Source organism: Nyctereutes procyonoides, unplaced genomic scaffold (assembly GCF_905146905.1).
Source record: "Nyctereutes procyonoides isolate TBG_1078 unplaced genomic scaffold, NYPRO_anot_genome, whole genome shotgun sequence".
Lineage (NCBI taxonomy): Eukaryota > Metazoa > Chordata > Mammalia > Carnivora > Canidae > Nyctereutes > Nyctereutes procyonoides.
The window spans coordinates 6268535-6294400 of NW_026575048.1; the positions used below are offsets into that span (position 1 = coordinate 6268535).

General features: G+C 44.4%; 1 protein-coding gene and 1 pseudogene across 6 annotated transcripts in view; both read left to right on the forward strand.

The window, feature by feature from the left end:
- Positions 1 to 25866, forward strand: part of ASAP2 (ArfGAP with SH3 domain, ankyrin repeat and PH domain 2) — a 173025-nt gene that overhangs the window by 52895 nt on the left and 94264 nt on the right. For all 6 annotated transcript variants that reach the window (XM_055326998.1, XM_055326999.1, XM_055327001.1 and 3 more), the window contains one exon: positions 7803 to 7875. In XM_055326998.1, the coding sequence (XP_055182973.1) occupies positions 7803 to 7875 (73 nt within the window). The remainder of the gene's footprint in view (positions 1 to 7802; positions 7876 to 25866) is intronic.
- On the forward strand, positions 14500 to 14939 carry LOC129510778 (60S ribosomal protein L26-like; annotated as a pseudogene).

Genomic DNA, 25866 nt, shown 5'->3' on the forward strand with positions numbered 1-25866 from the left:
TTTTTGTTAATTTAAAAAATTTCAAGTATAATGTACTCATGTTGACAATAGTTTAAAAGTAGAAAAATTCAAAAAGCCCTCCAACTTTCCCTGAGACAATGAAGATGATTTGTTTCCTCTCTTTATATATACACAGTCAGCTGGTGTGTGTAGTACAACACTTACTTTCCTCTAGTTTATAACAGTTTATTTCTTGGTTACAATTTTGTGTATGCGTGTTCAGTTGGTTCAGTAAGTCATCTTGTACTGTCCTACTTCCCAAGATGATATTTTGAGAAAAGTATGTTGCATTTTGATCTTTGGAAGCTGCCTTATTGTTTTCTGCTCTCCATGTCTCCCAAGTCCTCTATACTCATGTGGTCAGGATCAACCTCATGCACTCAGGCTGGGTATGCTGGTGCCCCTCTCTCTGAGGTTGGACCCCCCCACAGCATCTCTTTGGATGCATCTGTTGCAGACTACCTGTGATTGAGGACATGGTCTTCACCTCTCTCTCCAGCCTACTGACTTAGGTCATCTGCTCTCGGATGCCTTGGAAGTGGGACTAGGGGATCTCTAATTTCCTTACACTCATTGTATGTGACCGAAATGCTAAGCTAATATATTACCCCTGTGAGCATAAAGAAGGGTTTAAATTTATTTTTATTCAAATTAGTATATCACACACACAAACACACACTCATTAGGAAATATACTGTAATTTAAAGAATGATTATGAACAAACACTCATCACCTATCTTTCGTGGTCACAGTCAGCATTTTTTTTTAAGATTTTATTTATTCATTCATGAGAGACACACACAGAGAGGCAGAGACACAGGCAGAGGGAGAAGTAGGCTCTATGCAGGGAGCCCGATGTGGGACTCAGTCCTAGAACTCCGGGATCACAGCCTGAGCCAAAGGCAGATGCTCAACCACTGAGCCACCCAGGTGTCCCAACAGTCAGCATTCTAAGAGCACTTGCCTGCCTTTCTGTCAACACCTCAGAGTAGCCGCCAGGCCGACTGCAAACTCCTCACTTCTATTTGTAGTCTTACTGGCAATATATACATCCCTAAACATAAACAATATAAGTTTTAGTTTTTCCCATTTCTTTAAACTTTTATGGTCATATACTGCATGTATACTTCTACAACTTGCTGCTTTTTGCTTAACATTTTTGTGAAATTCCTTTAGGTTCTGAGTGGATAAAATTTGCCTGTGTCCGTGTAACAGTTCATCCATTTTACTGTCAACAGGGATTTGGGTTTGTCCCATTTTCAGCTATTTGGAAGAGTGCCACAAACACCCTTGTCTTCTGGTACAGATGTCTACATACTATGAGTAACTTTAGTTTTATTAGAGAATGCCAAATGTGCCCTTTTAGTGTGTCCTTATGCATACGTGTTTTACACAGCTTGTTTTAGCTTGGATATTTATTTGATCATAATTCTTTGTGACACCTGCTATTCTCCAGGCCTCTGCTTTATTCCCAGGAGGAGGTAGATCCATTATTGCTCTGGTTTTCAACTGAGCCTGCAGGCCACAGTGCATTTCTGTGCTTCCCAGAAGGCTTCTGGAAATATTTGACACTGTCATTAATGTTCTGTGTTACTTTAAAAGTAAAGTCAAATGTGTGACGAGGCAAAGCTGCCATCTAAATATTTGTATGGTTCTTTCATGGCAAAGCCATCCTTGGGAAAATCCAACAGATCTGGGTTGGGTGTTGCTTTGTTTTGTTATTTGGTCTGTGTCTTTCAAAAATGTTATTTCCTCTTAGGTTAGCTTTTCATTAAAGGAGTGAGAGAGAGGAGGTGGAACAGGAGAGTGGAGCAGGCCTCCCAGGAGGCCAAATCGGGGGCCATTCTCTCTTCCTCCAGCAGCATCTTTGGATTCCCAGAATGAAGCCAGCCCCTTCCCACCCTTGGATTGGCTTGAATTGCTGGGGACCAAACTGGTGCTGTGCCAAGAGGAAACTGGGCCAGCTGATAGTGTTAGAGAAACCTCTGTGTGGATCCTTAGGGCCAGGGGTCAGCAGACTTTGTGAAGGGCCAAACAGTGAATATTTAAGGCTTTGTAGGCCTAGGGGCAAAATTGAAGATACTATATCGGTACTAATAAGAGAGAAAATAAATTTCCATAATATTTTTTAAACAAAGTTCAGAATATAATACTGGAGGACAATTTTTTTGCTAATGTCAGTCTACTAATCAGAATCGGAGTTCTTGGAAGATTTCTGCATTGTGGTTCAAAGCTAGTATTCCCCTTTGCCTCATTGTTAAATCAGTTTGTAATCTTCATCTGTGCAGATCTTAGCTTGCGGCCACACAAAAACTGGCCTGCCATCAGGTACCCACCTGCTCCAGGCTCAGCTCCTCAGACTGTGGATTTGGCCTCACCATCCAGCATCGGGAGGCACGTGCCTCCATGCCAGAATGGACAGCCCCATAGGCTCTGGAAACAAAGATGAACTTCAGCCTCCGAAGGGCAATAGGTCACACGGTCACCTCTGTGCTGAGCCCGGGGTGGGGTGGGGGAGAGGAGAGGACTCCCTCCCTGCAGAGGATGCCAGTGGCTTATGGGACTGCCCTAGGGGATGGCACACAAGGGATCTGTAGGTACAGAGGAAGAGCATAAAGTGGGTGGCATGTTTAGAAACAGATTGTATGTTTCTGAGCAACTCCTGAGAAAGGTGGCGAGACATGAGGAACTGGATTTTGTTTTTACAAAATGTTAATTAATTGTATTCTCCATGTTCATTCATGGCTAGTGGTTACCGTATTGGTTCCTTTTCCTGAAGAGGGAAAGAGCAAAGGGCTTTGTGTCCCCTCATGGGAGGGCTTCCCTTTCTCACACTGCAGCCCTCTTGGGAGTCACCACCTGTGACCATGACCATGACTGAACCGTGGAGACTGCGAGGAGCTGCTTGCAGGAATAAATCAAAACCCGAGCCGTTCGTGTAATGGTTCAGGGATCAAAAGAGATGCCTTTGGAGTGGTCAAAAACGATTGTTTATTTTCTTCTGAAATATCTGAGACACATCTCTACTGTCTTGTTTATGTGATAAATTTACTCTGTGAAACTTGTTTTATAAACTAAAGGTCAACTGCAGTGTAGGTCCTCAGAACTAATGGGATTTGGCCAGACTAGAGCTGTTGTGCTGTTCCCGCGTAGGCCCGCATTGGCTATTCAGTCTTTGCCTGTGTTTATAGTTTTTAGACACACGTTCTGGCCAAGGCTACAGCCCTTTTCCCTTCTAAGCGTGGGTAGATTTTGGGAGAGGAGGATATGGGCGAGTGCCCAGTCTGTTTGAAATCTCAGCCTGATTGGTGGACACCTTTGGTTTCTTGAGGCTCTCGAGTTGTGCTATTTATAATTATTTTAGGATTCCAGTGCTGTTTTTATATGTAATTGACGGAAGACTTTTGTAGCATTCATTCTTCATCAATCTGACTTCTCCTGACCAAGTTTAATCTTAATTATCTGTAAGTATGAATCATAATGAAGGGTTTGTTTTTGAGTGGGGAGGTAATTGCTTTTCCCTCTTGCAGTTTTAATTTAAAATTACCTCTATGCTGATCTCACCTTTATTTCCAGGCTCTTCTTAACAGACTGTAGAAAAGCAACAGTTATCGTTTATCCACTCTTTGCTGAGTTCAGGAAACAGCACATCCCCTTTAATAACAGGTAGAATATTCCATATGGTGGCCTATTTTTACAAGACTTTTATGCAGGAAAAGATCAGGGAGGGGTGTGACACACAGTATAATGTGGGAGGAAATTTGTCAGAGTTCAGTGTTACGAAGTATATTTCGTCTGTGGTTGGCCTTCCACACTGAGATATATGACTACTCCAGTTGCCATTTGTCTCAGCACGATTGAGCAGGGTTGTAGACAGATTACTCTCTTCTCTTTTAGAGTGCCAGAGGCTGGAGAGCTCAAATCTCTCTGCTCACAGACTTCTCTGTGAGGTGTGCTGCCCTGTACCCATCCCATGTGTCTTCCCAATCATGGGTCCCAGCTGCGTCCTTCACCTTTAGATATCCTTTCCCTAAGTCTACTTCCTGCCTGCTCAGATGCATTGTTCCTGCTGTGGCCTGAGTGACCTCAAGTGCACTCTCCCTTCTTGCTGGGAAGCCTTCGGTAGCTTCCCACCGTCTCCGTCTCTGGGCTAAGCCGAAAACCCGTGGCAGCCTCTTGAGTCCCTGCCTGCCTTTCTGGTCTCAGGCTCACTTAGAACTGCCTGTTGAGTCCTGTTGTATGTCAGCTTTCTGAGAAAGGTAAAAAGAGACATAAGGTTAATTTTATTAACACTTAACCTATTATGTCCAAAATATTAATGTTTGATGTGTGACACTGGCCATATTTCCATGCTCAATAAACATGTGTATCTTGTAGATACCACATCAAGCACCACGGGTCTTGAGCGGAGCAGGATAAATAGAAAAGCAGGTCATGGGGGTACCTGGGGGGGGGGCTCAGTCTGTGAGGCGTCCACCTTCTGCTCAGGTATAATCCTGGGGCCCTGCATCAGGCTCTTGCTCAGTGGAGAGTCTGCTGCTTCCCTTACCTCTCCCTGGCTTGGGCTCTCTCTCTCAAATAAATAAAATCTTAAAAAAAGAAAAGAAAAGCAGGTGATGTACATGATAGGCCTGGACTTCTGGCTTTGTGTTTATTTAAGGGATTATCTTGCTAGATTATGAATTCCATACAGGCATGGGCATTGGCCCTGTTTTGCTCACCCACTTGTGTCTCTAATAGCTCGCTAAGTACTAAGCAAGTAGGTGCTCAATAAATTTTACCAGACCAACTACCAAGTAATTATGGGGTGCTACAGAAAATTTTACCAGACCAACTACCAAGTAAGTATGGGGTGCTACAGGAAAAGCCTAGGTGAGTACCTAACCCATCTGAGAAGGCTTTCAGGAGGAGGACATGTCTCTAAATCAACTTGCAGCATTGGAGTTGGAGTCAGAGTTGAACTAACGTGTCAAGAGGAGGCAGGAGAGCTTATGAATGAGAGAAGAGAGTGCACAGTGCTCAGAAGTAAAGAGGAGGAAGAAGGTTGAGGGGAGCTGCAGGAGTTCTTGTGAGGGAATCGTAGGGCACGGTTGGAGAAGGGGTCAAGAGATGGGGCTGGAAGAGCAGTGGGGGCCAGGTCACAAAGAGGTTTTCGAGTTGCACAGAGTTGATGCCTCATTCTGAGGATGTGCAGAAACAGCATCGGCTTCCTAGGCGGGGCCCCTTGAACTTGTGTCCTGCATCTTTCTCCTGGGGGTGATGTTTTCTCTCTTCATACCTCGTAGCCCATGGAAAGGGCTTCGTGAGAATCTTGGCTGACTTGTGTTTCCAGGTAGGCTGGGCCAGTGTTGGCATCTTCTGCTGTCTGTGGGAAGCTTTAGAAGGAGGAGCGGGTGTAATTACTTGAAGGCAGGTCAGAGATTGTTCTAGCAATTCCGGACCAAACTCTCCAAGCACTGGAGTAGATGCTGATTAGATCATATATGTTTTTCAGTAATGGCCCTTCACCTGGGGATTGGGACCTTCCAGAGCTTTGATAAGTCATTGAACTTGTGTCTTTGTGAGAGTTGTACTCTCCGACACACTGTCGATAAAGCCTCAGGAGCCGGTGTTTCTGACATAGCCCTGAACAAATCCTGTCTTCTTGTTGTCACTGGCAGAACCCTGCAAGTCATCACATGCCCTTCAGGGTACTGTTTGCTGGGTGGCAGACTGAGGAGTAAAAGTTGGTGAGACTTCCAGAGAAGGAGTTCAACAGTGAGTTTCTTGGGTTATGTTCTGTTTCCACATCCCTTTTCCTATCCCAAGGGAAGGTCAAGAACAGACCAGAGATGACCTAGGAAAAGAAAAGCTAGTTTTCTACAAGAAATTTTGACTTTCTTGTGCCAGTTCTTACCTACCCCTTCCTACAGTATGTCAGAAAATAATGCCCTTTTTTTTTTTTAAGTAAGCTCCATGCCCAGCATTAGGGCTTGAACTCAGAACTCTGAGATTCAGAGTTACAAGCTCTGCATCTGAGTCTACCAGGTGCCCCAATAATGCTTTTTAAAATATAACTTGTCCTGGATTGCCTGGTGGCTCAGTTAAGCATCTGACACTTGGTTTCAGCTCAGGTCATGATCTTGGGGAAGGAGTAGAGCCCCATGTTGAGCTCCATGCTCTGCCCAGAGTCTGCTTGAGATTTTCTCTTTCCCTTTCCCTCTACCCCCCCCCCCCGCTCATGCTTGCTCTCTCCCTAAAATAAGTAAATGAAACCTTAAAATATCACTTCTCCAGGCACCTGGGTGGCTCAGTCAGTTGAGCATCCACAATTCTTGATATCGGTGCAGGTTATGATCTCAGGGTTATGAGATCAAGCCCTGCACTGGGCTCTGTGCTCAGGGAGTCCTGCTTGAGATTTGTCTCTCCCTCTTCTCTGCCCCTCCCCCTGCTCAATCTCTCTCTCTCTTCCTTTCTCTCTCTCTCTCTCAAATAATAAATAGATAAAAAATCTTTTTAAAAATAGTCATTGTTGCTTTAGAATGGGACTTACATTGAAATTGGATTCAAGAGGTGATTCAGGGGTCACCTGGGTTAATCTCCACTCTGGGCATAGAGCCTGATTAAGGTTTTCTCTCTCCCTCTCCCTTTGACCTTTCCCCCTGCTCCCCATTCGCCTGCTCTTATATCTCAAAAAAAAAAAAAGTGATTCAGGAAGGCTGGACATGAAGGACTCTGCTGTTGATCTGAGGTAGTCTGTTCTATCTGTGATGACAGTCGTTTGCAATTTTTTATGATTACAACTCCTGATAAGTAATAATGATACTATTGAGTGTCACTGTATACCAGATATTGGGCTGGCTGTTTCCTCTATGGTTCTTCAGTTCTTTGCAGTGACCCTGTCATGGGTGATCTCACTGTCCCAGTCTACAAATGCCCTGTTCTTCCTGTCACAACTGAAAGTGACACATTGCTCTTCTGTAGTGTTTAATTGGCTTAAAAGGAAATTTTGCCCCTATAACTTTTGTGAAAGCTGAGCTATACTTAAAACTCCTAATTTGATTAGTCATTGAGCAAATATTACTTGAGCACTTACTATGTGCTAGGCATTATAAGTGCCATATGCTGCTGCTGTGTAATGATTGGTCTATTAAAGTGTAACACTAAGTGAAGTATAATAAAGGAATATTAAATACTTAAGTGAGTCTAATTAATCATTCAGCCTTGCAGAGTAGGTATTGTCACACCCTGGTTCTGGAAGAGAAACCTAGGCTAGGAGAGGATTTAAGAAGAACATGCCTTCTAACCTGAACAGATTCGTGTCTGGGTGTTTGCAAATCCAGTGAGTTTGCCTTCCACCGGGTGCTGCTGCTTCTGGGCAGGGAGGTCTTGCCAGGGTGGGGACACACTCATGGTAGATCTGCCTCACCACACCCTTGTCGCTCCTCTCCCTGCTCCCTGTTCTTTGCCTCTCTTGGGAAGGGGCACCTGGCAGGTGGGCACATGTCTGAGCCTTCCTTGTTTGCAGGGAGAACTGAGACCTGGTGGAAGTAGAGTCGGTCTAAGTTAAAACCCTTTTCACTGTAGAAGGTGGACGTCCAATGGGTAGTGTGGGCAGAGGTGGCTCACATGCTTCAAGTGGATGCAGCACCCATGGTTTGGGGATGACTCCATCTTCATGCCATACTGAGTATTTGTCCCAAAGAAACAGCTCCACAGGGGCCTCCAGAGTGGCTGTCACAAGGCCATCACCTGGTAGTCATGATCTAAGCTCAAACACCTTGTAAATACCTTGTAATTAATACCACTTCTCTATGTTTTAGGCTTTGGACGTGGACCGGATGGTTCTTTACAAAATGAAGAAATCCGTGAAAGCAATAAATATCTCTGGGCTGGGTGAGTATGCATTCTTTCTTAGAGATTTCTTTGTGTACATCCTTGCATTAGCAATACTGATGCCATAATAGAGATCACCATTAATGAATAACCAGTTAAACCTTTTTTTCTAGGCTTGCAAATTATAAAGTTGAGTTGGATGTTTAGTTTTTAGAAGTGTGTTTTGTTTTGTTCATTGTCTAATTCTGGAATGGCAGTTCATCTGCCACCCCCCTTCCCCACCCTCCTACTATCCCATGCACTGCTTCCTGTTCTCTGAAGTGTAGCTGAGTTTCCCACCACAGCCCTGCATGAACCAGCTTTGTCTAACTGGTCGGCAAGGACACCAGCCTCATTCCTGCCTCTGTTGTTTGGTTTGTGTGTTAATCATGTTAGAATGGCCCTTCCGTTTCTCTCATCCAATGCTTGCCTTTCTTACTTGGAATAACAACATAAAAGCACAGTCAGCTATTCAAAGTAATATCTGATCTAGACTAATAAACTTTTCTCTGACTTAAAGATTTCAGGCTGTGCATATGTGACAGGTCTGCCCCCTGCTCAGAACCTTACAAGTGATAGCAAATAATTTTTTAAAGTCATGAAATGACTATGTAGTTTTTCTCAGAAACAAGCTAGTAGCAGCCTTGGAGGGCTAAAGGTTGTAAGAGCTCCCAGAGACCTTGGAACCAGCTGATGGACTGCAGAGAGTAAGGCTGGCTCCTGGGAGAGCACACCACCTGTCGAGTGTGACAGAAACACTCCCTTTGCCCTCAGCTGCTGGCTAGGAGGAGGAGGGGCCCCAAGAGGAGGGCTCTGTGCCTACAGAAGCAGTTAGGCCACTGGATCATCCTCAGGTGTTCCCTTTCATGACAGTGGCAACTGGAGTAGAAGGACAGAGAATGCCATAGGTGGTCACAAGGAGGGAGGGGTGCGGAACGGTCTGGAAGTGCCTGTTGTGCCCAACCCTGCCCCCGCCCCAGTTCTGCTGTTGTGAGCACCAGCTCCAATAACTGCATTTGCCTCCCCCAGGGAGGGCTCTGCAAACCAAGATGGCCAAAATGACAGTAGTGCCAAGTGACGAGGCCAGTAGGAAATCTCAGGTACCAATTTGGTATTACATCAGGAATGGCAAATATATTTAGGAACAGATTAACAAAAGATGTGCAAAAACTCTATATTGAAAACTACCAAACGCCACTGTCAGAATTAAAGATAAACGAGGCATATATGATATATGTGGGTTGGAAGACTTGATATAATCACAGTGTTTGTTCTCCCCAAATTGATCTCAAGATGCACCACAATCCTAATCAAAAGTCCTCCAGGAGAAATTGACAGGCTGATTCCAAAATGTATATGGAAACACACAGGACCTGGAATATCCCAAGCAATCTTGGGACAGAAACAGATTGGAGAACTTAAACCATCTGCCTTCAAGTCTTGTGAGACAGGAGTGGTCTAGACTGTGCTGCCAGCAGGGGGCCAGCAGGAGATCAGTGGAACAAAAGACAGAGTCTAGATATAGACCCTCACTGAGATGTGTCTGACTGTGCACAGTTGCCAAGGCAGTCCTGTGGGGAGACGAGGGTGTTTCTAGCACATGGTACTGGAAGAACTGGATCTTTCCATCAGAACAGCCCTCTCTCTCACCCCACACAAACAATACTTTGAAATGGGTCATAGATTCAAGAGTAAAAACTAAAACTTATAAAGCTTCTTGAAGAACACATAGAAGAACATCTTTACAACATGGGGGCAGCCAAGGCTCCTTAGAAAGGACACAGAGGCAATAGCATAAAAGAAAAAAATTGACAAATCAGACTTCATCAAAATGAGACACTTCTTTGCACTCAAAAATGCTGTTAAGAATAGCCTAACAGGGATCCCTGGGTGGCGCAGCGGTTTGGCGCCTGCCTTTGGCCCAGGGCGCGATCCTGGAGACCCGGGATCGAATCCCATATTGGGCTCCCGGTACATGGAGCCTGCGTCTCCCTCTGCCTGTGTCTCTGCCTCTCTCTCTCTCTCTCTCTGTGACTATCATAAAATAAAAATAAAATTAAAAAAAAAAGAAAAAGGAATCTTTAAAAAAAAAAAAAAGAATAGCCTAACATTTGATGCCCCCCCCCCAATCAAGACAGTGAAGAGCTTACACTTGAAGAAACGAAATTAATAGGGCAATCAGAACAGGTCTTTAAAATAATAGCATGTGATTAACATCCTTAAAAAAAGCAAGGGAGACATTTAATTACTGGAACTGGAAAAGATACTAGTGAAAAAGAACCAGTAAAAGGTGGGGAAGTAGAAAAATACATAATTGTTGAAATTAAAACTTGCTGAATGGCAGGCTGCACACATAGGAAGAGGGGATTAGTGAGGCCCTGTGTTGCCGGAACATGAGTTAAAGGAATGGACAGCGTAAAATAAAAATCCAGAACCACAGAAAATAGATTCAGAGAGGTGAGTATTAGCATCCATCCAAAAAGACTTGTAGAAGAGGGAAAAGAAAGTGGAAAAGGAGAAAGTTTTTAAAAGATAATAGCTGCCAAATTCTCAGAACTAAAGAAAGGTTTAAGGGGCACCTGGGTGGCTCAGTGGTTGAGCATCTGCCTTCAGCTCAGGGTATGGTCCCCAGATCCTGGGATCGGGTCCTGCATCGGGCTCCCCGTGGGGAGCCTGCTTTTCCCTCTACCTATGTCTCTGCCTCTCTCTCTCTCTCTCATATGAATAAATAAATAAAATATTTTTTAAAAAAAAAGAAGAAAAAAGTTTAAGATCTCAGGTTGAGGAGCACCTGGGTGGCTCAGTCTGTTGAGCATCTAACTCTTCATTTTGGCTCATGTCATGATCTCAAGGTTGTAGGTTGAGCCCCATGTTGGGCTCTGCCCTGAGCATGGAGCCTGCTTGAGATTCTCTCTCTGCCCCTCCCCCACCTCTTGTATGTGTGTGTGCTCTCACTTGCGCTCTCTCTCTAAAAGAAATAAAATACTATCTCAGGTTGAGAGAGTATACTGCATTCTAAGGAAAACATTGTACACACGTACACGTACATATGCAAAGTGTGTGTGGCGTGTGTGTATTTATGTGTGGGTGGATATGTGTACATGATTCAGAACATATCCTACTATCTTGACCTCAGGGATAAAGAGAAAATTAAAAATTTCTCAGAAGGGGGAAAAACACATATGTAGGAAATGATTGTTTTAGCATTTTTGACTTTATAGATATTTTTTTCTCTCCAGTTTCCATATTTTGTATGTTGTAATGTATTGATGTTAAATTGATTATACAGGTATTAAGTTGTTTATGGTTAAGTTCCAAATGAATGTGAAAGAAGTTCAGGAAAGGAAAGAGGTGGGAAAGACTCAAGTTGTTCGTGACCAAGCTTGTCTGAACCAAATTTGAAAACTTTTTGGATCTGGAGTTTGTGGTGCTGTTGTACTCTGGAGCAAATCGCTTAGCATGTGTTAGCCCTGGGTTCCTTGTGTCTGAAATAATCCAGTCAGGTTAGAATGCAGATCAGTGGTTCTCAACCAGGATGATTTTGTACCCCCAGTTTGGTTACTAACACTTGAGAGGTATGTGTGCACGCGTGTGTGGGCGTGTGCACATACTATTGGCACCTTGGTGGTAGAGGCCAGGGATACTGCTAGAGCTCCTACAATGCACAGAGTTCCAACAAAGAATTAGTTGAGCCAAAATGACAGTAGTGCCAAGGTTAAAGCCTTCAACTAGATGCTCTTCAAAGTCCTCTACAGTTTTTTGTTTTGTTTTGTTTTAAAGATTGTATTTATTTATTTTAGAGAGAGCAGGGGGTGAGGGAGAGGGAGAAAGAGATTATCTAGCAGGCTCCCTGCTGAGCACCAAGCCCAGTGCAGGAATCAATCCCATGATCCCAAGATCATGACCTGAGCTGAAACCAAAAGTTGGATGCCCAACCAACCGAGCCACCCAAGCACCCCCAAAGTCCTCTGCAGTTTTTAAAAAACAAAACAAACCCAGAAACCACCACCATGCTTATCTTGCAAGTGCATAAACATTGATTGGCTACCTTACAATTACTGATTTTATGAAAGAAGGAAGTACAATTAGTTTTCATTGAGTAACACATAACTAGATGTAAGCATATGTAAGAAATTATTATTTATTTAGAAGGAAATTTCAAAGAGTATAAAACTCTTCACTTAACTCAGCACTGAACTTTGCTGAAGCAACTATTTGAATATCCAAAAAAGTGGTCACCTGCCTCCAGCTCTTTTCGGGATTAAGTCAGGGTCGGGTGGTGCAGGGAGGTGTAATGATTGTTTGTATGTTTCTGAACACTTACACAAACCTTGTGCTTTCTGTACCTTCTGCTAATCTTTACAGCCAACTGTCCTCATTTTACAAATGAGCCATCTGAGATCAGAGGGCTTACCATGTTCCCAGGATGCTCTGTGGATCTTGGCTTCCTGCTGGCCCTAGGGGCCGTGTTCAGGGGCCCGCTCTGTTTCAAGGCCACAACATGTCTTCAGTGTGTCTGACTGACTGATTACCTTCGAGATTTCCAGAAATCACTCAAAGATGGATGCTTAATTCTTTTGACACGCAATAGATTTCAAAAAGTATCTAAAAGGTTTTTTTTTTCTTTTTTTAACCGTGTTCACTTGGCTTTTTGAGTTTAGAATTTAAAACTAGTTTAAATTTTATATTCTGATGAGGTTCAAGAGTGACTTTGAAGTTGTATGTCAAGAAGGCTGTTCTGATCAGAAATGAAAAGGAAGGATGGTGCTTCTCATGCAGGCATTGGCCATGTGACCACTGCCAGTCCTGAGAAGGACATGTGTGTCCTTGTAGGCTAGCCCAGTACCCTGCCACGTGGCTTTAAACAAGCAAGCATAGAGGGAGGAGGTGTAAACACACTGGTGTCAGGAAGCTAGCCTGTACAAATTTAGTAACATTTCGGTCTAATCTGCCTCTCTGACCTATATGGTTGAGCGTGTGCCACAAACCTTCTTCCTTTACCTGCCCCAGAGTCGTTTCCTAAAATACAGCCTAGTGATGTCACTCTTCTGCTCAAAACTTCACAGTGTTTTCTCATTATTCACTTTGGTGTTCAAAGGTGAGTTCCAGAGCCTGGGAGAGATGGGGAGGGCCTGCGTGGGCTGGAGAATTATAGGGAAATTGGGGTCAAGCACAGGTGACCCGGTGTCTATTCCTGCAGGACTGGTCGGAGACTTCAACCTGCCCCTGGGGATTATGAAAGGAGCTCTGTCTTAGCCTTTTCCAGATTGATTTGCTTACAAGAGTGCCATCACCTTCCTTCATCAATTCAACATAAGCCTTGGTTGGCTCAGGAAACATGGCAAAACTCCAGAGGCAGCTGAGCCCCTTGGCCCCAGTCTCCCTGTCCAGGGGGCTCTTCCAAATCTGTGCCCTTCTTGGAAATAATTTGCAGTTCCCCCAGTACATGTCATTCTGTGCTCTTCTGTCTGCACTTGCTCTTCTGTCTGCCTGCAAGGGCATTTTGCCACTTTATTGGAGGAAATGGAGGCTTAAGGAAGTTGAAAGGCCGGTTCTGGAATTTTTAACATCGCACTTGGGGCGCCCAGCCTGTGACTTCCTGAGGCGCCGCACAGCAGGCTGACTTTTAGCCTGCCTTTGGGGGTGGGGGTCTCCTTTTCTGTCATTTTTTTTTTTTACCCATCTGATAGATGTTGCCAAGTTTGAGTTATCATGAGGCCCTGAGTCTGAATTATTTTAAAGTTGGAATACTGATCCTGAAGCCTTTATTTCAGAGCAACGGTGCCTGCTTCAAAGAAGTCACCTTCTCTGGTGACTTCTAGAGGAAACCCCATACCTTTTCCTGTGATGTCGCTGACGCCATTCACAACATTTTTGTAACTCTTCTCTAGAACTGCTTTTAGTAAGCACATTCTTTTGAATATTGTTGGTAGAGGAGTGTGAAGATAGATGAAATTTTTTCAGAACTAGACATCAGAAATCAGTGGGGCATATTCAGGAAGGGATTAGCTGTGGGTGACCACAGTTGGTCCGGAGCATTGTGGGTGTACACTCATTCTGTCTCTGAGGAGGTTAGTTCCAAGAGGACGCACATGTGGTTTGATCGTGAGAGTGTTTAATGTGCTAAGGCAACTACTTGCATAGGAAAAGCACTCATTTCACATATGATTAAAAGAACAGAAAGGATTTAGCATTTATGCCTTGTATTGCCACATACCTTTCCTGTCTTGTGTTCCTTTGTTTCTCTGAGATTGGGATTTTTCTGCCCGCTTTCCTGATTTGTCATGGATTGGCCCCATCTGACCTCTGACTGATCTCTGGCTGTCTCCAGTGTCTCTCTGCTCCAGGCTGACTGACCTCCCCCTGCTTCATGAGCATGTCACGACAGTATCTGTCTTTGTACACTGTCTGCCATCCAGCCCCACTCCTGGTCTGTCCCCACATGCCCTCCTGTCCCAGGCCCCTGTTGAAGACCTGCCCCTTCCTCACCCACATCCATTAACCCGACACTTGACATGGCATTAACCTTCTTTACTCTCTTATATTTTCTATGGCTACTCTGACAATTTACCACAAACTGAGTGCCTTAAAATGACAAATTTATTTCTTTCCTTTGTGGCCATCACTGAAGCCCCAGTGGCCAAAATGAAATTTAACCCCATTGTGACATCTGATGGGAGCAGGAACCATAAAGGGTATTTCAGTGCATTTTCCCACATTTGCAGGAAGATTATGTCTTCCCCTCTTTCCAAAATGCTGAGCCAGAAGTATAGTGTTCGAGCCATGCCCATCTGAAAGAATGATAAAGTAGAAGTTGTGTGAGGACGCTCCAAAGGTCAGCAGATTGGCAGAGTAGTCCAGGTTTACAGGAAGACATATGTCATGTGCACTGAGCGGGTACGTATGGTGTGAGGTCAAATGGAGCAACTGTCCATGTGGGCGTTCACCCTAATAAGGTGGTGATCCCTAGCCCAAAACTGGACAAGGACCCCAAAAAGATCCTGGGATGTAAAGCCGAATCTCGCCAAGTAGGAAAGGGAAAGAGCAAATATAAGGAGGACACCATTGAGAAGATACAGGAATAAAGTAGTCTTATATACAATTTCCAATAAAAACTGTTACAATGAAAAAGAAGCAGAAAAATTTATCTCATGGCTCTGGAGACCCCAAGTCCAAGATGGGTCTCGTGGGCTAAAGTGATGGTGTTGGCAGAGCTCCTTCCCAGAGGTCCAGGGGAGAGCACTTCCTTGCCTTTTCCAGCTGTTAGAGGCCAACTGCGTTCCTCAGTTTATGGCCTTCCATCTTTGAAGCCAGTAATGGCCAGTAGAGTCTTTCTCACACTCTGTTACTGTGACTCTGTCTTGTTCTGCACAGGCTGCTGTAACAAAATACCCAGACCAGGTGGCTTAATGCAGACATTTGTGTCTCATAGTTCTGGAGGCTGGAAGCCCAAGGTCAGAGTGTCAGCATGGCTGGTTGTGATGAAGGCTCTCTCCCTAGCTTGCAGACAGCCGCCTTCTCATCGTGTCCTCACATGGTGGAGAGAGTGGGCTCTTGGCCGTCTTTTCTTGTAAGAGCATTTAGTCCATGCTGAAGAGCCCCACCCTCATGATGTCATCCAAACCTAAGTATCTCTTAGAAGACCTCCCTTCACCACACTGGAGGATGGTGATGGGGGAGGAGGAGCACGACACAGTTTTGTCCATAGGGGACACTGACTCTCCTTCCTCCCTCTTGCACAGGTAAGAACCCTGCGATCACACTGGGCCTGACCCCGGTGATCCAGGATAATCTCCCCATCTCCGATTCAGCTGATGAATAACTTGAATTTCATATGCAACCTCATTTCCCATTTGTCAGGTAGCAGAACATCTTTACAGGGCCCACACATCAGGATGTGCATATCTTTGGGGTGGGAGGGGACATTATTCTGCCTTCCACACCTTACCTCTAAGTTCTGAGTTTTGCAGTTGAATCCATTTTGACTCTTCTACTCAGCCAGGAATGAAAAAGTGAGTACCTAATACACAGGTCTTACTTACTCTTTAAATATTGCTCTTTATTATTCTCTAGCAGGTGTATGTCTGTTGATCTTTGCTCCTTAACTAGATGGCAAGCCCTTGAGGTCAGGGACTAATTCTTGGAGGCAGTGTAGTTCAGGGTAAAGAGCACTTAGGTAGTAGAATGCAAGAAGCCTGGAATAGAAGTTGGTGTGCCACTCAAAAAGCCTGTCACGGGAAAATAATTTAATCTTTCTGAGCTTCAGTTTCTTCACACGTGAGATGGGAATATTAATATTTTAAACTGTTGTTAGTGAAGATTAACTGAGATAGTACAGGACAGAAGTGGCAGATGGGGTTCAGGGCTCAAGTGAGCATGGCAGCGGCATGTATGCTTGCTGTGCGTTCCTTGCAGTGGCTAGTGCAGAGGCTAGCAGATCCATAGTCGGTGCCCCAGAATTGTCATTCCTGTGTTTCTGCTGCAAGTTCTTAGACTGTCCTCTTCGTGTTGAAGAGAGAAACATAAAACTTTAGGTGTAATTAGTGCACTTGTGGCTGACTCCTCTCTGCTGCTATGTGAGGATTTATAGAGATTTATGTAGAAGGGGGATTTGCGGTGTCTTAGAGCTACCAGCTGTGTTTTTACAGCCTGTGAGCTACGGCTGGTTTTTACCATATTACCAGGTACCTACACAGTAACCTCAATACTGCCTCTTGGCCTGCAGAGCCTTTAACCTCTGGGATCCCTGGGTGGCTCAGCGGTTGAGTGCCTGCCTTCGGCTCAGGGCATGATCCTGGGGTCCTGGGATCGAGTCCCACATCAGGCTCCCCACAGCGAGCCTGCTTCTCCCTCTGCCTGTGTGTCTGCCTCTCTGTCTGGGTTTCTCATGAATGAATAAATAGAATTTAAATAAATAAATAACATCTTAAAAAATTAGATTATTCTCTGGCTTTTTAGGAAAAAGTTTGCCAACCTCTGCATGAGGGTAGTGGTTCTAAAATGTCAGAGTGCCCAGAATCCCCTGGAGGTCTTATTAAAACACAGGGTGCTGAGCACCTCCATCTTTATAGAGTTTCTGGTTCAGTAGGTTCAGGAAATTCCCAGGTGACACTGCAGCTGCTGCTGGCCTGTGAGAATACTATTCCACACAGCACATGTGTACACACACATGTGTAACTTGAAACATTGGCTGAAGCCAAAAGGGTATCATGTGTGTCCCCACAGATACAAAACAATAGTTTTCTTACACAATAGCAAGTATATTACATTTGCTCCCATTTTTCAAAGAAGATGACAGATCGCTTCTCGGCCTTTTGGCTAAGATCAAGTGCAAAGAAGATGACAGTCCATCTAGGTGTGTTTTCTAATACATCTTAATGCAAGTTTGCAGAAGCCGTCATTATAATGGTTTGTGGAGAGACAGTGTCTACAATAATTTTTTTTCGCCCATAATAAGCTGCTATCTGATGTCTTAAAAACATACAGTTTATATTTGTTCTGAAACTTTTATTAGTCTAAAATATCCCAAGCTCTGTCTCAGCCCAAAGATTCTCTCTCTCTCCCTGCGCCCCCGCCCTCCCGGAAGTCGAAGCTGACATTTTTTAGCTGTTTGACATTTCAGTGGGTGGAAAAACTCATCTTTATCAAAAAGGAAGTAACGGAAGACTTTCATTTTCACTTCTCTAGAATTACTGTATCTTAAAGATTTGGTGCAGCTCTTCTCACTGAGAGAGGGATATCTTCTTTCCTCTGGAGCTGAATGTCCTAGAGTAATTGTCACATCCTTGAAATGAGAAGTATAAAGAAAGAAATGCTAATTTTCCTGTAAGCCCTTACCTTACCATCTTCCCCTTACGGAAGAAAATGAGAATTTAGTAATTTTGTGTGTTTTTCTCCCTTTATTTGCAATGCTAATTAGATATAGCTATTAAATTAATACAGAGAATTTTTTATATTATAGATACATAATTAAGATAGAACAGTTTGAAAGAAATCTGTGCACTAGCTTAGGAAGTGACATTCCATTGTGCATGAAGAAGGTACTATATCTGGCCTGATTTTCTATCTGTTACATGAGAAAAAGAACTAAATCATAATAATCCCCTGTGATTGGCATGAATAGGATGCAACTGGTATTCTACTACTTTGCTGGTGCATTGAAAACCAGGACATGGAATTTTTAAAAAGTGGTTTGATGGTTCATGTCAAGAGAAATAAAACTCTTTATGTGGGAAGATGCACAAAGATGCTCATTGCATTGTCCCAGTGCTTCCTCACAGAGAAAACTTGAAAGCCTCCTATAACTAAATTAGGATATACTACCTGATGGAATTATGGTTATGTAGCAACATGAAAAGAAAATGCTTATGATGACATTTTCAGACTATAAAACTCAAGATACAAAATATATGTTACCGTGTCTGTGATCAAAAGAAGTAGGAGATCATGACAAATGATAAAAGAAAGTGCTTCTGTATTGATGTTCATAATGTGAGACTGGAGGCATAATAACAGTAATAAAAATCTGACACCTATGAAGTACTTCTTGTAGGGCAAGCACTGTGCTAGATACTAGTTACATAAGTATAATCCTCACAATAACTGTGGGTTAGGTACTATCAGCACCTCCATTCACAGATGAGGTCAGTGAGGCATGGAGAGGTCATTGCCCAGGTTTGTCCAGCTAGGAACTAGAGATTCACAGCCAGACTTGCCTTTCTGTCTCTGCTTTTGTCCATGGCAGCACACTTCCTAGTGCACAAGGCACCGGGTGTGAATGAGGGTCCACACAGCAAAGAAGGACCAAGCAGTAAGGCTGTGGGGCTGTCCTGGATATCACCTAGCTGAGCCATGGTGATCCTTTTGGAAAAAGTCCAGGTGGTTTTGATTGATCACAACTTCAGTATGAACCAGTATGTGAGAAGCTTAAAGGTGAATCAGGTGACTTAGGGGAAGTATGTTTTTTTAAGAAAAAAAAAAAGGTGGTTACCCCACTATTGAATTAATTGTAAGCAATATTTAAAATTTTTTTTTTATTTATTCATGTGAGACACACAGAGAGAGGCAGAGTTGTAGAGAAGCAGGCTCCCTGCAGGGAGCCTGATGCGGGACTCTATCCCAAGACCCTGGGATCATGACCTGAGCTGAAGGCAGACGCTCAACCATTGAGCCATCCAGATGCTCCCTAAGAGCAATATTTTAAGAGGGACCTCAAAATCTTAGAGCTAAAAACCTCATTGTAGGAGGACATTGGAAAGACCCAGGACTTCTTAGCTGGGGAGGGCATATCTAAAGGCATTCTCTAGGATGAGGAAGTGAGGCATATCATCTGTTCCTCTCTGGAGGGTAGTTTGATGGGAGCAGGCTTTGACTCAAACATGAGAGAGAAGTGAGCTGGCCTTTGGAAGGGTTTCAGTAGAGGTGTGGTGCCCCCTTCTCTACAGAAGTTGTAGGGTGTGGTGGGGTCATGGACTCTGAGACCTTGAGATGTCTTCCACTTACAAGCCTCTGAGATGCTTGTGGTCTCCTTTCTGCTGGTTAAGAATAATGATTGGAATTTAGATGAGTAACTTGTGGAATCCTGTCAGCAGTGATCAACATATTAATTGTGAAAAGGTAGCTAATTGGAAGGAACACTCAAATTTGTGACTTAGAGTCCCAGGTATTAACATGAATTGTACTTAGGGTTGTCGTATTTATTGGGTGGGGAACTTTTAAGCTCATCTAGGCTAGGGTTTTTTCACCTGGTATGTAGAGTCTGCAGACAGGCTTAAGGGGTCTGTGCATCCCAAAAATTGTATAGGAAATTATGTAAAGGTACTTTTTCCTGGAGAGGTAATCTGAAATGAAACATTCTTCTGATTTTTATTGGTGTCTGTGATAAAGAAAAAAAATTAAAGAACCAGTGATCTAGCTAAACCCCCCATGTTTTACAGATGTGATACCATCAGAGTTGACTCTGCCTTATTTGCTGTAAAACATTGACTACATTATTCAAAGAGTATCAGAACCTCCTTCCTCATCTATAAAATTTCCCAGAGTTGTAGAGGTGAAAGGTTGTGTGTGCGTGTACATGTGTGTATGCATATGGTGGTATATGTGTATGTCTCTAAAATCTTTCCTGCCTGACTAGCAGCTGTTACATGAGGCTTGGAGACCATTGATTTTTTGAGGCTGCTTGTCCCGGGGCATGAAGACTCCCATGGTCTTTTCTCTTGGTCCGCTGTGCTCTCAAAGAAGTGGGGCAGGGGGAAGTCTGGTGAGCATCTGTAAGTAATGGGAATTGTATCCTTAGGGAGGAGGAGGCAAAAATAAAGGGGAGAAAGACTGAAGGCAAGTGGCAGTGACAATGCAGTCTCTGGTGCGGTCGGGCACCAGAGGGCATCTGTGTAGTTGGACATTAAGTTTCTACGAGCCAATAGTCTGCAGTTAGCACATGTTGATTTACCGCCCCACTTTCCATGCTTTTAACCTGGGGATTCCAGGCTAAAGGAGAGCCTTGCCAACCCTTCAGCTGGAGCCTCTGCCTCCTTCTCCGATTTGGCCATAGAGCAGCCCTAGGATGGGAAGTAGCTCTTTGGTTAAGGAGAATCTGGGCTGAGTCAAGCTGCTGGCTGCTCAGCTTGAATCTCTTGGACCAGATTCTGAAGGACGAAAGTCCTATAAGCTTTACCTCCTCCGAGAAGCCTTTTCCATCACCAGCCCCAGAAAATGTACTCTCTTCCTCCTATCAAGCTTCAGTTCTGCCTCCCGTAACGTGTATTGCGGAGCATTGTTCATGCATATTTATTGTTCTTGCTCAATTGTGCACTCACAGGTACCAAGCTTTATCATCTTTGTCCCCTCCAAATCTGGCTTCCTTAAATGGAAGTCTTATCATGTCACTCTGTGGCCTTTTAGGGGCCCTCTGTCACCTGGGATTGCAGTCCTTCATCTGGCTCCCACTGGCTGCTCCCCATGCTCTGGCCACACCTGGTCTCCCCCTGCCTCCCCACCCCTGAGTCCCCAGTGTCATTTTCTTTGCAGCTGTCATCTCTGCACCGAATTGACTGGCATATGACTTTTTCTCACACAGAAGCTATGCTGCTTGAGGCGGGGGCTCTGCTTCATGAATTCTTGTGTTCATTAGTGCTTGCTGTGGAAAAGGCTCTCAACGTGGTTAGATTTTTACCCTTTGGTAGCCAGGAATAATGTTCTTACCTGATAGTGGGTATTCGGGAAATAGAGAATGAGTACACACAAGTGAATGTTGATGGGTTTTCTGTACTCTGAGCCTATAATCTAAAGTGACAAAAAGGACAGCATAAAAAAAGACCTCATCTAGTAGTCTCTGATCTTCACCCCCTCCTTTTCCTCCCAAACGTACTTTTGTGAGCCAGGGGTGGGGTGGGGGCATATATGGAGGCAATGGGCCTGTGTGGAGTTCATCACACAGACTTCCAGCTGTCACTGTGTTGTTAGTAATAGAGGGCAGGATCAAAGAGAATGAGGTGATCTCAGACAAAAGTGTTCATGTTTCAGTAGCCAGCCCACACCTTGACCTTAATTAATAACTTCATTGCTAGCTTCCTGTGTTAGATATCACCAGATGGGATACATCCATGAGCACCTCCACAAGGATGGGTGGTTTCCTGGACGCCAGGGTGGCTCAGTGGTAGAGCATCTGCCTTTGGCTCAGGGAGTGATCCCAGGGTCCTGGGATTGAGTCCCGCATTGGGCTCCCCGCAGGGAGCCTGCTTCTCCCTCTGCCTGTGTCTCTGCCTCTCAATGTATGTCTCTCATGAATAAATTAATAAAATCTTTAAAAAAAAAAAAACAAAACCTGGTGGTTTCCATGAGGTCAAAGGGGATGCCCCAGGAAAGGGTTAAAGGAACTGACTTTTGAAAATAGGAAAGAGCCCCGTATGTTGGAGAAACTCCCAAGAGATAGACCATGCTTCCTCTTGTCCTGAGTGTGATCCCAGGGATTATAAAATAGGTTTCTCATCAAACCCATTTTGATTTGTAGGTGCCTGTGTCTTTTCAGAGATGATGCAGGTAAGTACTCAGGTTCCAAAGGCTGTCTCTATCATGTCACCTTGCCCAGGAGCGGCTTCGGTGGAGAAAGACAGATTGTAATATCCTCAGCAGGCACAGAGAGCTAAAATTATCCAGCCAGGATAGCTGACACTTCAATTTATTTTATTTATCCTTTATGTTGTTTTCTGATTATAAAGATGATATGAGCTTATTTTAGAAAATTCAGAAAAGCAGTAGCACAAAGTCATGGCTGCAGGCAGGTCCCACTCCCCGTGGGACAGGTGTGTTCCTGGCCTGCAGCCCTGCGGGATAGTGGTCAAGGCCTGGCCAGTCAGAGCTGTGCCCCCCGGCCTGGCTGCTCCTGCACCAGAAGGATGCCCACTGGGAGAGGATACAGGGCTGCATAGACGCGGGCTGGTACCTGGCATACACCAGCTACGCTGTTGGAGTGCTTGCTATTTTTACCACCACTTAGCATTTTGATGGATTTTCCTCAGCCTCTTCTCTACATTTTAACTTCTTATAAAGTTGAGACTAAATATGTGGTTTTGTATCCTGCCTTTTCCCCCCTGAAACTTGAGTTCTGTCCTGAACGTATTCCTACTCCATGATTTCAAAAGTCTGCTGAATATTCCATTTTGTAGAGATAGATATTCACCCATTTCCACACTGTTGACACTTGATACACTCAGTTTTCACTTTTCACAAATTATTTTGCACACACATCTCTGATCACCGAGATTATATCCTTAGAATGCATTTCCAGAAGTAGGATTATTGGATGGCAAAAATGTTTTAGACATTTGATACAGATTAGCAGATGGTGAACTGAAAGGTTTTCATCTGGGATGATTCTGGAAATAAAGCTTTAAAAATGGTTTTCTCCCACGGGACAGATCACAGGGCATGGATCCTATTGGAAACAGGGATTAGCTTTGACTTGAAGCATTGTTCTCCCAGGAGCCCCTGCTCTCCAGTTTAGATGCAAAACCAGGTGATGTATAGGGCCGCCAGTGTGAGTGGAGATGGTCTCCTTGATGTTCACTTGTGCAGGTTATCCTGACATTAGAATTGTGGCACACAGTCAAATAGTAATCACCATGCTATCTCGGGTATCTTTGTAAAGCCTCTACTGTAGAGAACATACGTCTCTTCTTAAACGCACTCTTGGCAGAGCTGTCTGTGTGGGTGGTTGGTATGTGTGGTGTCAGCAGAGCTTTGCCTCAGCCAGACCCCTGAGAGGCCGGTGGTCCAGCCAGGACTGTGCTTAGACAGTCCTAGTCAAGGTGACTTACCTACTCCCATCTCTCCGGTTGTAGCCTGTGGTGTGTGGGTCACCAGTGCACATGTTTGGCTGGGAGACTGGATAATTACGTTAGCCCAGAGCGCAGAGTAGTGGCTGTGTGAAGAATGTTGGAGGGCTGGGTGTCAGGAGACCAGAGTTCTCATTCCAGCTCTGCTGCAAACCTGCCATATGAACTTGAGCATGTCGGCACCCTCTCTGAGCTTTGGTTTCCTGTCTGTAAAGAGAGGAATCTGGATCATTTCCCATTGCAACTGAAAAGACCCAGTGGTGGGTATGGATGGCTGTGAGGAGGATGGCCCATGGGGCCCGTGCTGCCCTGTGATGGTTTAGAGAGCTGCATGCAGGCAGGGGCTTTTCACCCACAAAAGCATTCACAGCCTCTGACCACATGGGGCTCCACGCTGCTTCCTGTTCCTTCTCTGGAAATTCCAACCTGATCTTGGAGCCCCATTTCACATGTCCCCTTCTTGGCATCTCTGAATCCTCAGCAACTGGCACATTGTAGGCCATCATTGGCGTGGGTTAGTGTGTCTTTCCCTAGATGTCAGTGACCATGATCACGCTAGTCTGTGTCCCACCCCAGCATGTGGTCTTCCCCTTTGCAGAGTTGGAGGTGATGAATGAAATATCTGAGGTGGAAGTGAAGCTTGCTTGAAGATGAATTGGCTGTGGGACCACTTTTGGCAGGTGCTGCGTCCATTGCTCGCTTCTTCCCTGTGTGGGAGTAAAGGGTCTGTCCTTTGTCCTACCTGGGTCCAACTGTGTTTGCTTGAACTATACTCACTGGGCCTTCTCCTTGATAGCAGGTTTTTTTAAAAAAATAATAATAACTGAATCAAGCAAACTAAAGAGTACATGATAAAACCAGTTCTTCTAAATTCAGAATTTAGCCAGCTTTCTGGCTTCCTAATGGATTTGTCAGTGCGAATCTCTCTTTGAATTCCTCCGATTGGATTGGTGGGAAGTGTGACTTCGGGCGGTGACGTGTAGGAAGTGGAAGGTCTGCAGGGTTAGAACTGAGCAGAAACAGGGTCTTTCTTGTCCTACCGTGGTCTCAGGGACTTGGATTCTCATCTTCCTAAATCCTTCCCACATCAGAGACTTTTGGATCTGAATCATTAATGAGAACCCAAGTTTAAGATATATTTGAACAACGGGGGAGGCAAGAGAGCTCTTTTTAGAAAAACAGCTTTCAACAATTTTGTAAATAAAAGCTGATAGACCAGTTTGGGTTCTTTCCAGAAGATTTATTCCCAAGCTATTTATTTCAGGTTCCTATTTTAAGTTTGTTTCTGGCAAAAGAAAAAAATAAAGGCACTCAATTACTTTCTGTTCTCTAGTAGGAAAATCTCAAACCTTGGGAAATCTGGAGCAGTGGGTCAATCAGTGAATGTATAAGTTATGGAAGGTTTACTGTTCTTACAGTGGACACCATGCTGGGTGTTTCAGGAAGATACGGAGAGTTACAGCACTGTGGTCTTTATCAAGAAGCTAACAGATTTGTTTGCAGGAAGAAACCCTGACTAGATCAGCGTGAAGAGGTTTCCACTGACCCAAGTTGAAACAGCCTGAGCATCAGAAAGTAAAGACTGCAGTGGACCAGGACATTTTAAATATAAATATATGAGGTCATGGGGTTGATGATGAGCCCAAAATGTTGTCGATCATGACTGGGGTGTAGGAATCAACACGTTATTTCAATGATTTGTATGGAAAAGAATTTTTAAAACCATAACCTATAGCAGCAGGTAGTCTGTTGAAAAGCCCAGGAGGAGGGATGATGGGAAGTTTGTTCCTACTTCTTGATGCTGGAGTGTGGAGTCTTGCTGTTTCTCCTCTGTGTCAGGTTCGCTGACTACCACTGAAGACAAGACAGGTTCCTCTTTCCCAAGGTGACCACTGGCTAGGAGGCAGCCTGCAGAGTGAACAGAGGGTGGATTTGACCCCTGCCCCATGTCTTACCAACTGTGTGATCTCGAGCAAATCCTGTAACCACTCTGAATTCCACTGAATTTATTCAGAAGACAATAGGGATGATAATATTAAGACCTCATGATGTTACCAAGTTAAGTTTGAATAAAGGCTTACAGGCCACCTGACAGGCATTAACTGAAAGGGAATTCCCTCCTGCTGCCCTTCGGATGATGGTACATGCACTTTTGGGGGGGAGGGAGGAGCACCATGTGACTCCCAAGGCGACTTAGGCCTCTGCATTCCTATTTCTCTCACCCAGTGGTGTGACCTCAGCACCAGATGTCTGCTGTGACTGTCACTCCCAGAGCCACACCAGAATTACCCACGTCTTGACCACCAGCTTTGAAATAGTTATAAAAGAGCATGTGGTTGGAGAGGGACTGCCCTTCACTGTTAACCCTGTGTGCTAGAATTCTAGCTGGCGTGAACTAGGAGGCATACCTGACCCAGCTCTGAAATGGAGTTTTAGAAATCTAAAACTTGTGCACCTGGTTTTGGCAAGGTGAGCTGTTTTTGTTAGTGGGACAAACACCAGTACAGAGCAGAACAGTGGGCCTTGGGGTGAGATGCACATGCTGGCCTGTGTCCCAGGACAAGTTTTCTGGTCTCTTTGAGCCCTGATTTCTTTTCACCACGATGAGAAATAATGTGTGTATCTTGTAAAGTTGGTGTGAGGTGTAGAAAAAGCCTATGTCCATGCTTCATAGAAATGA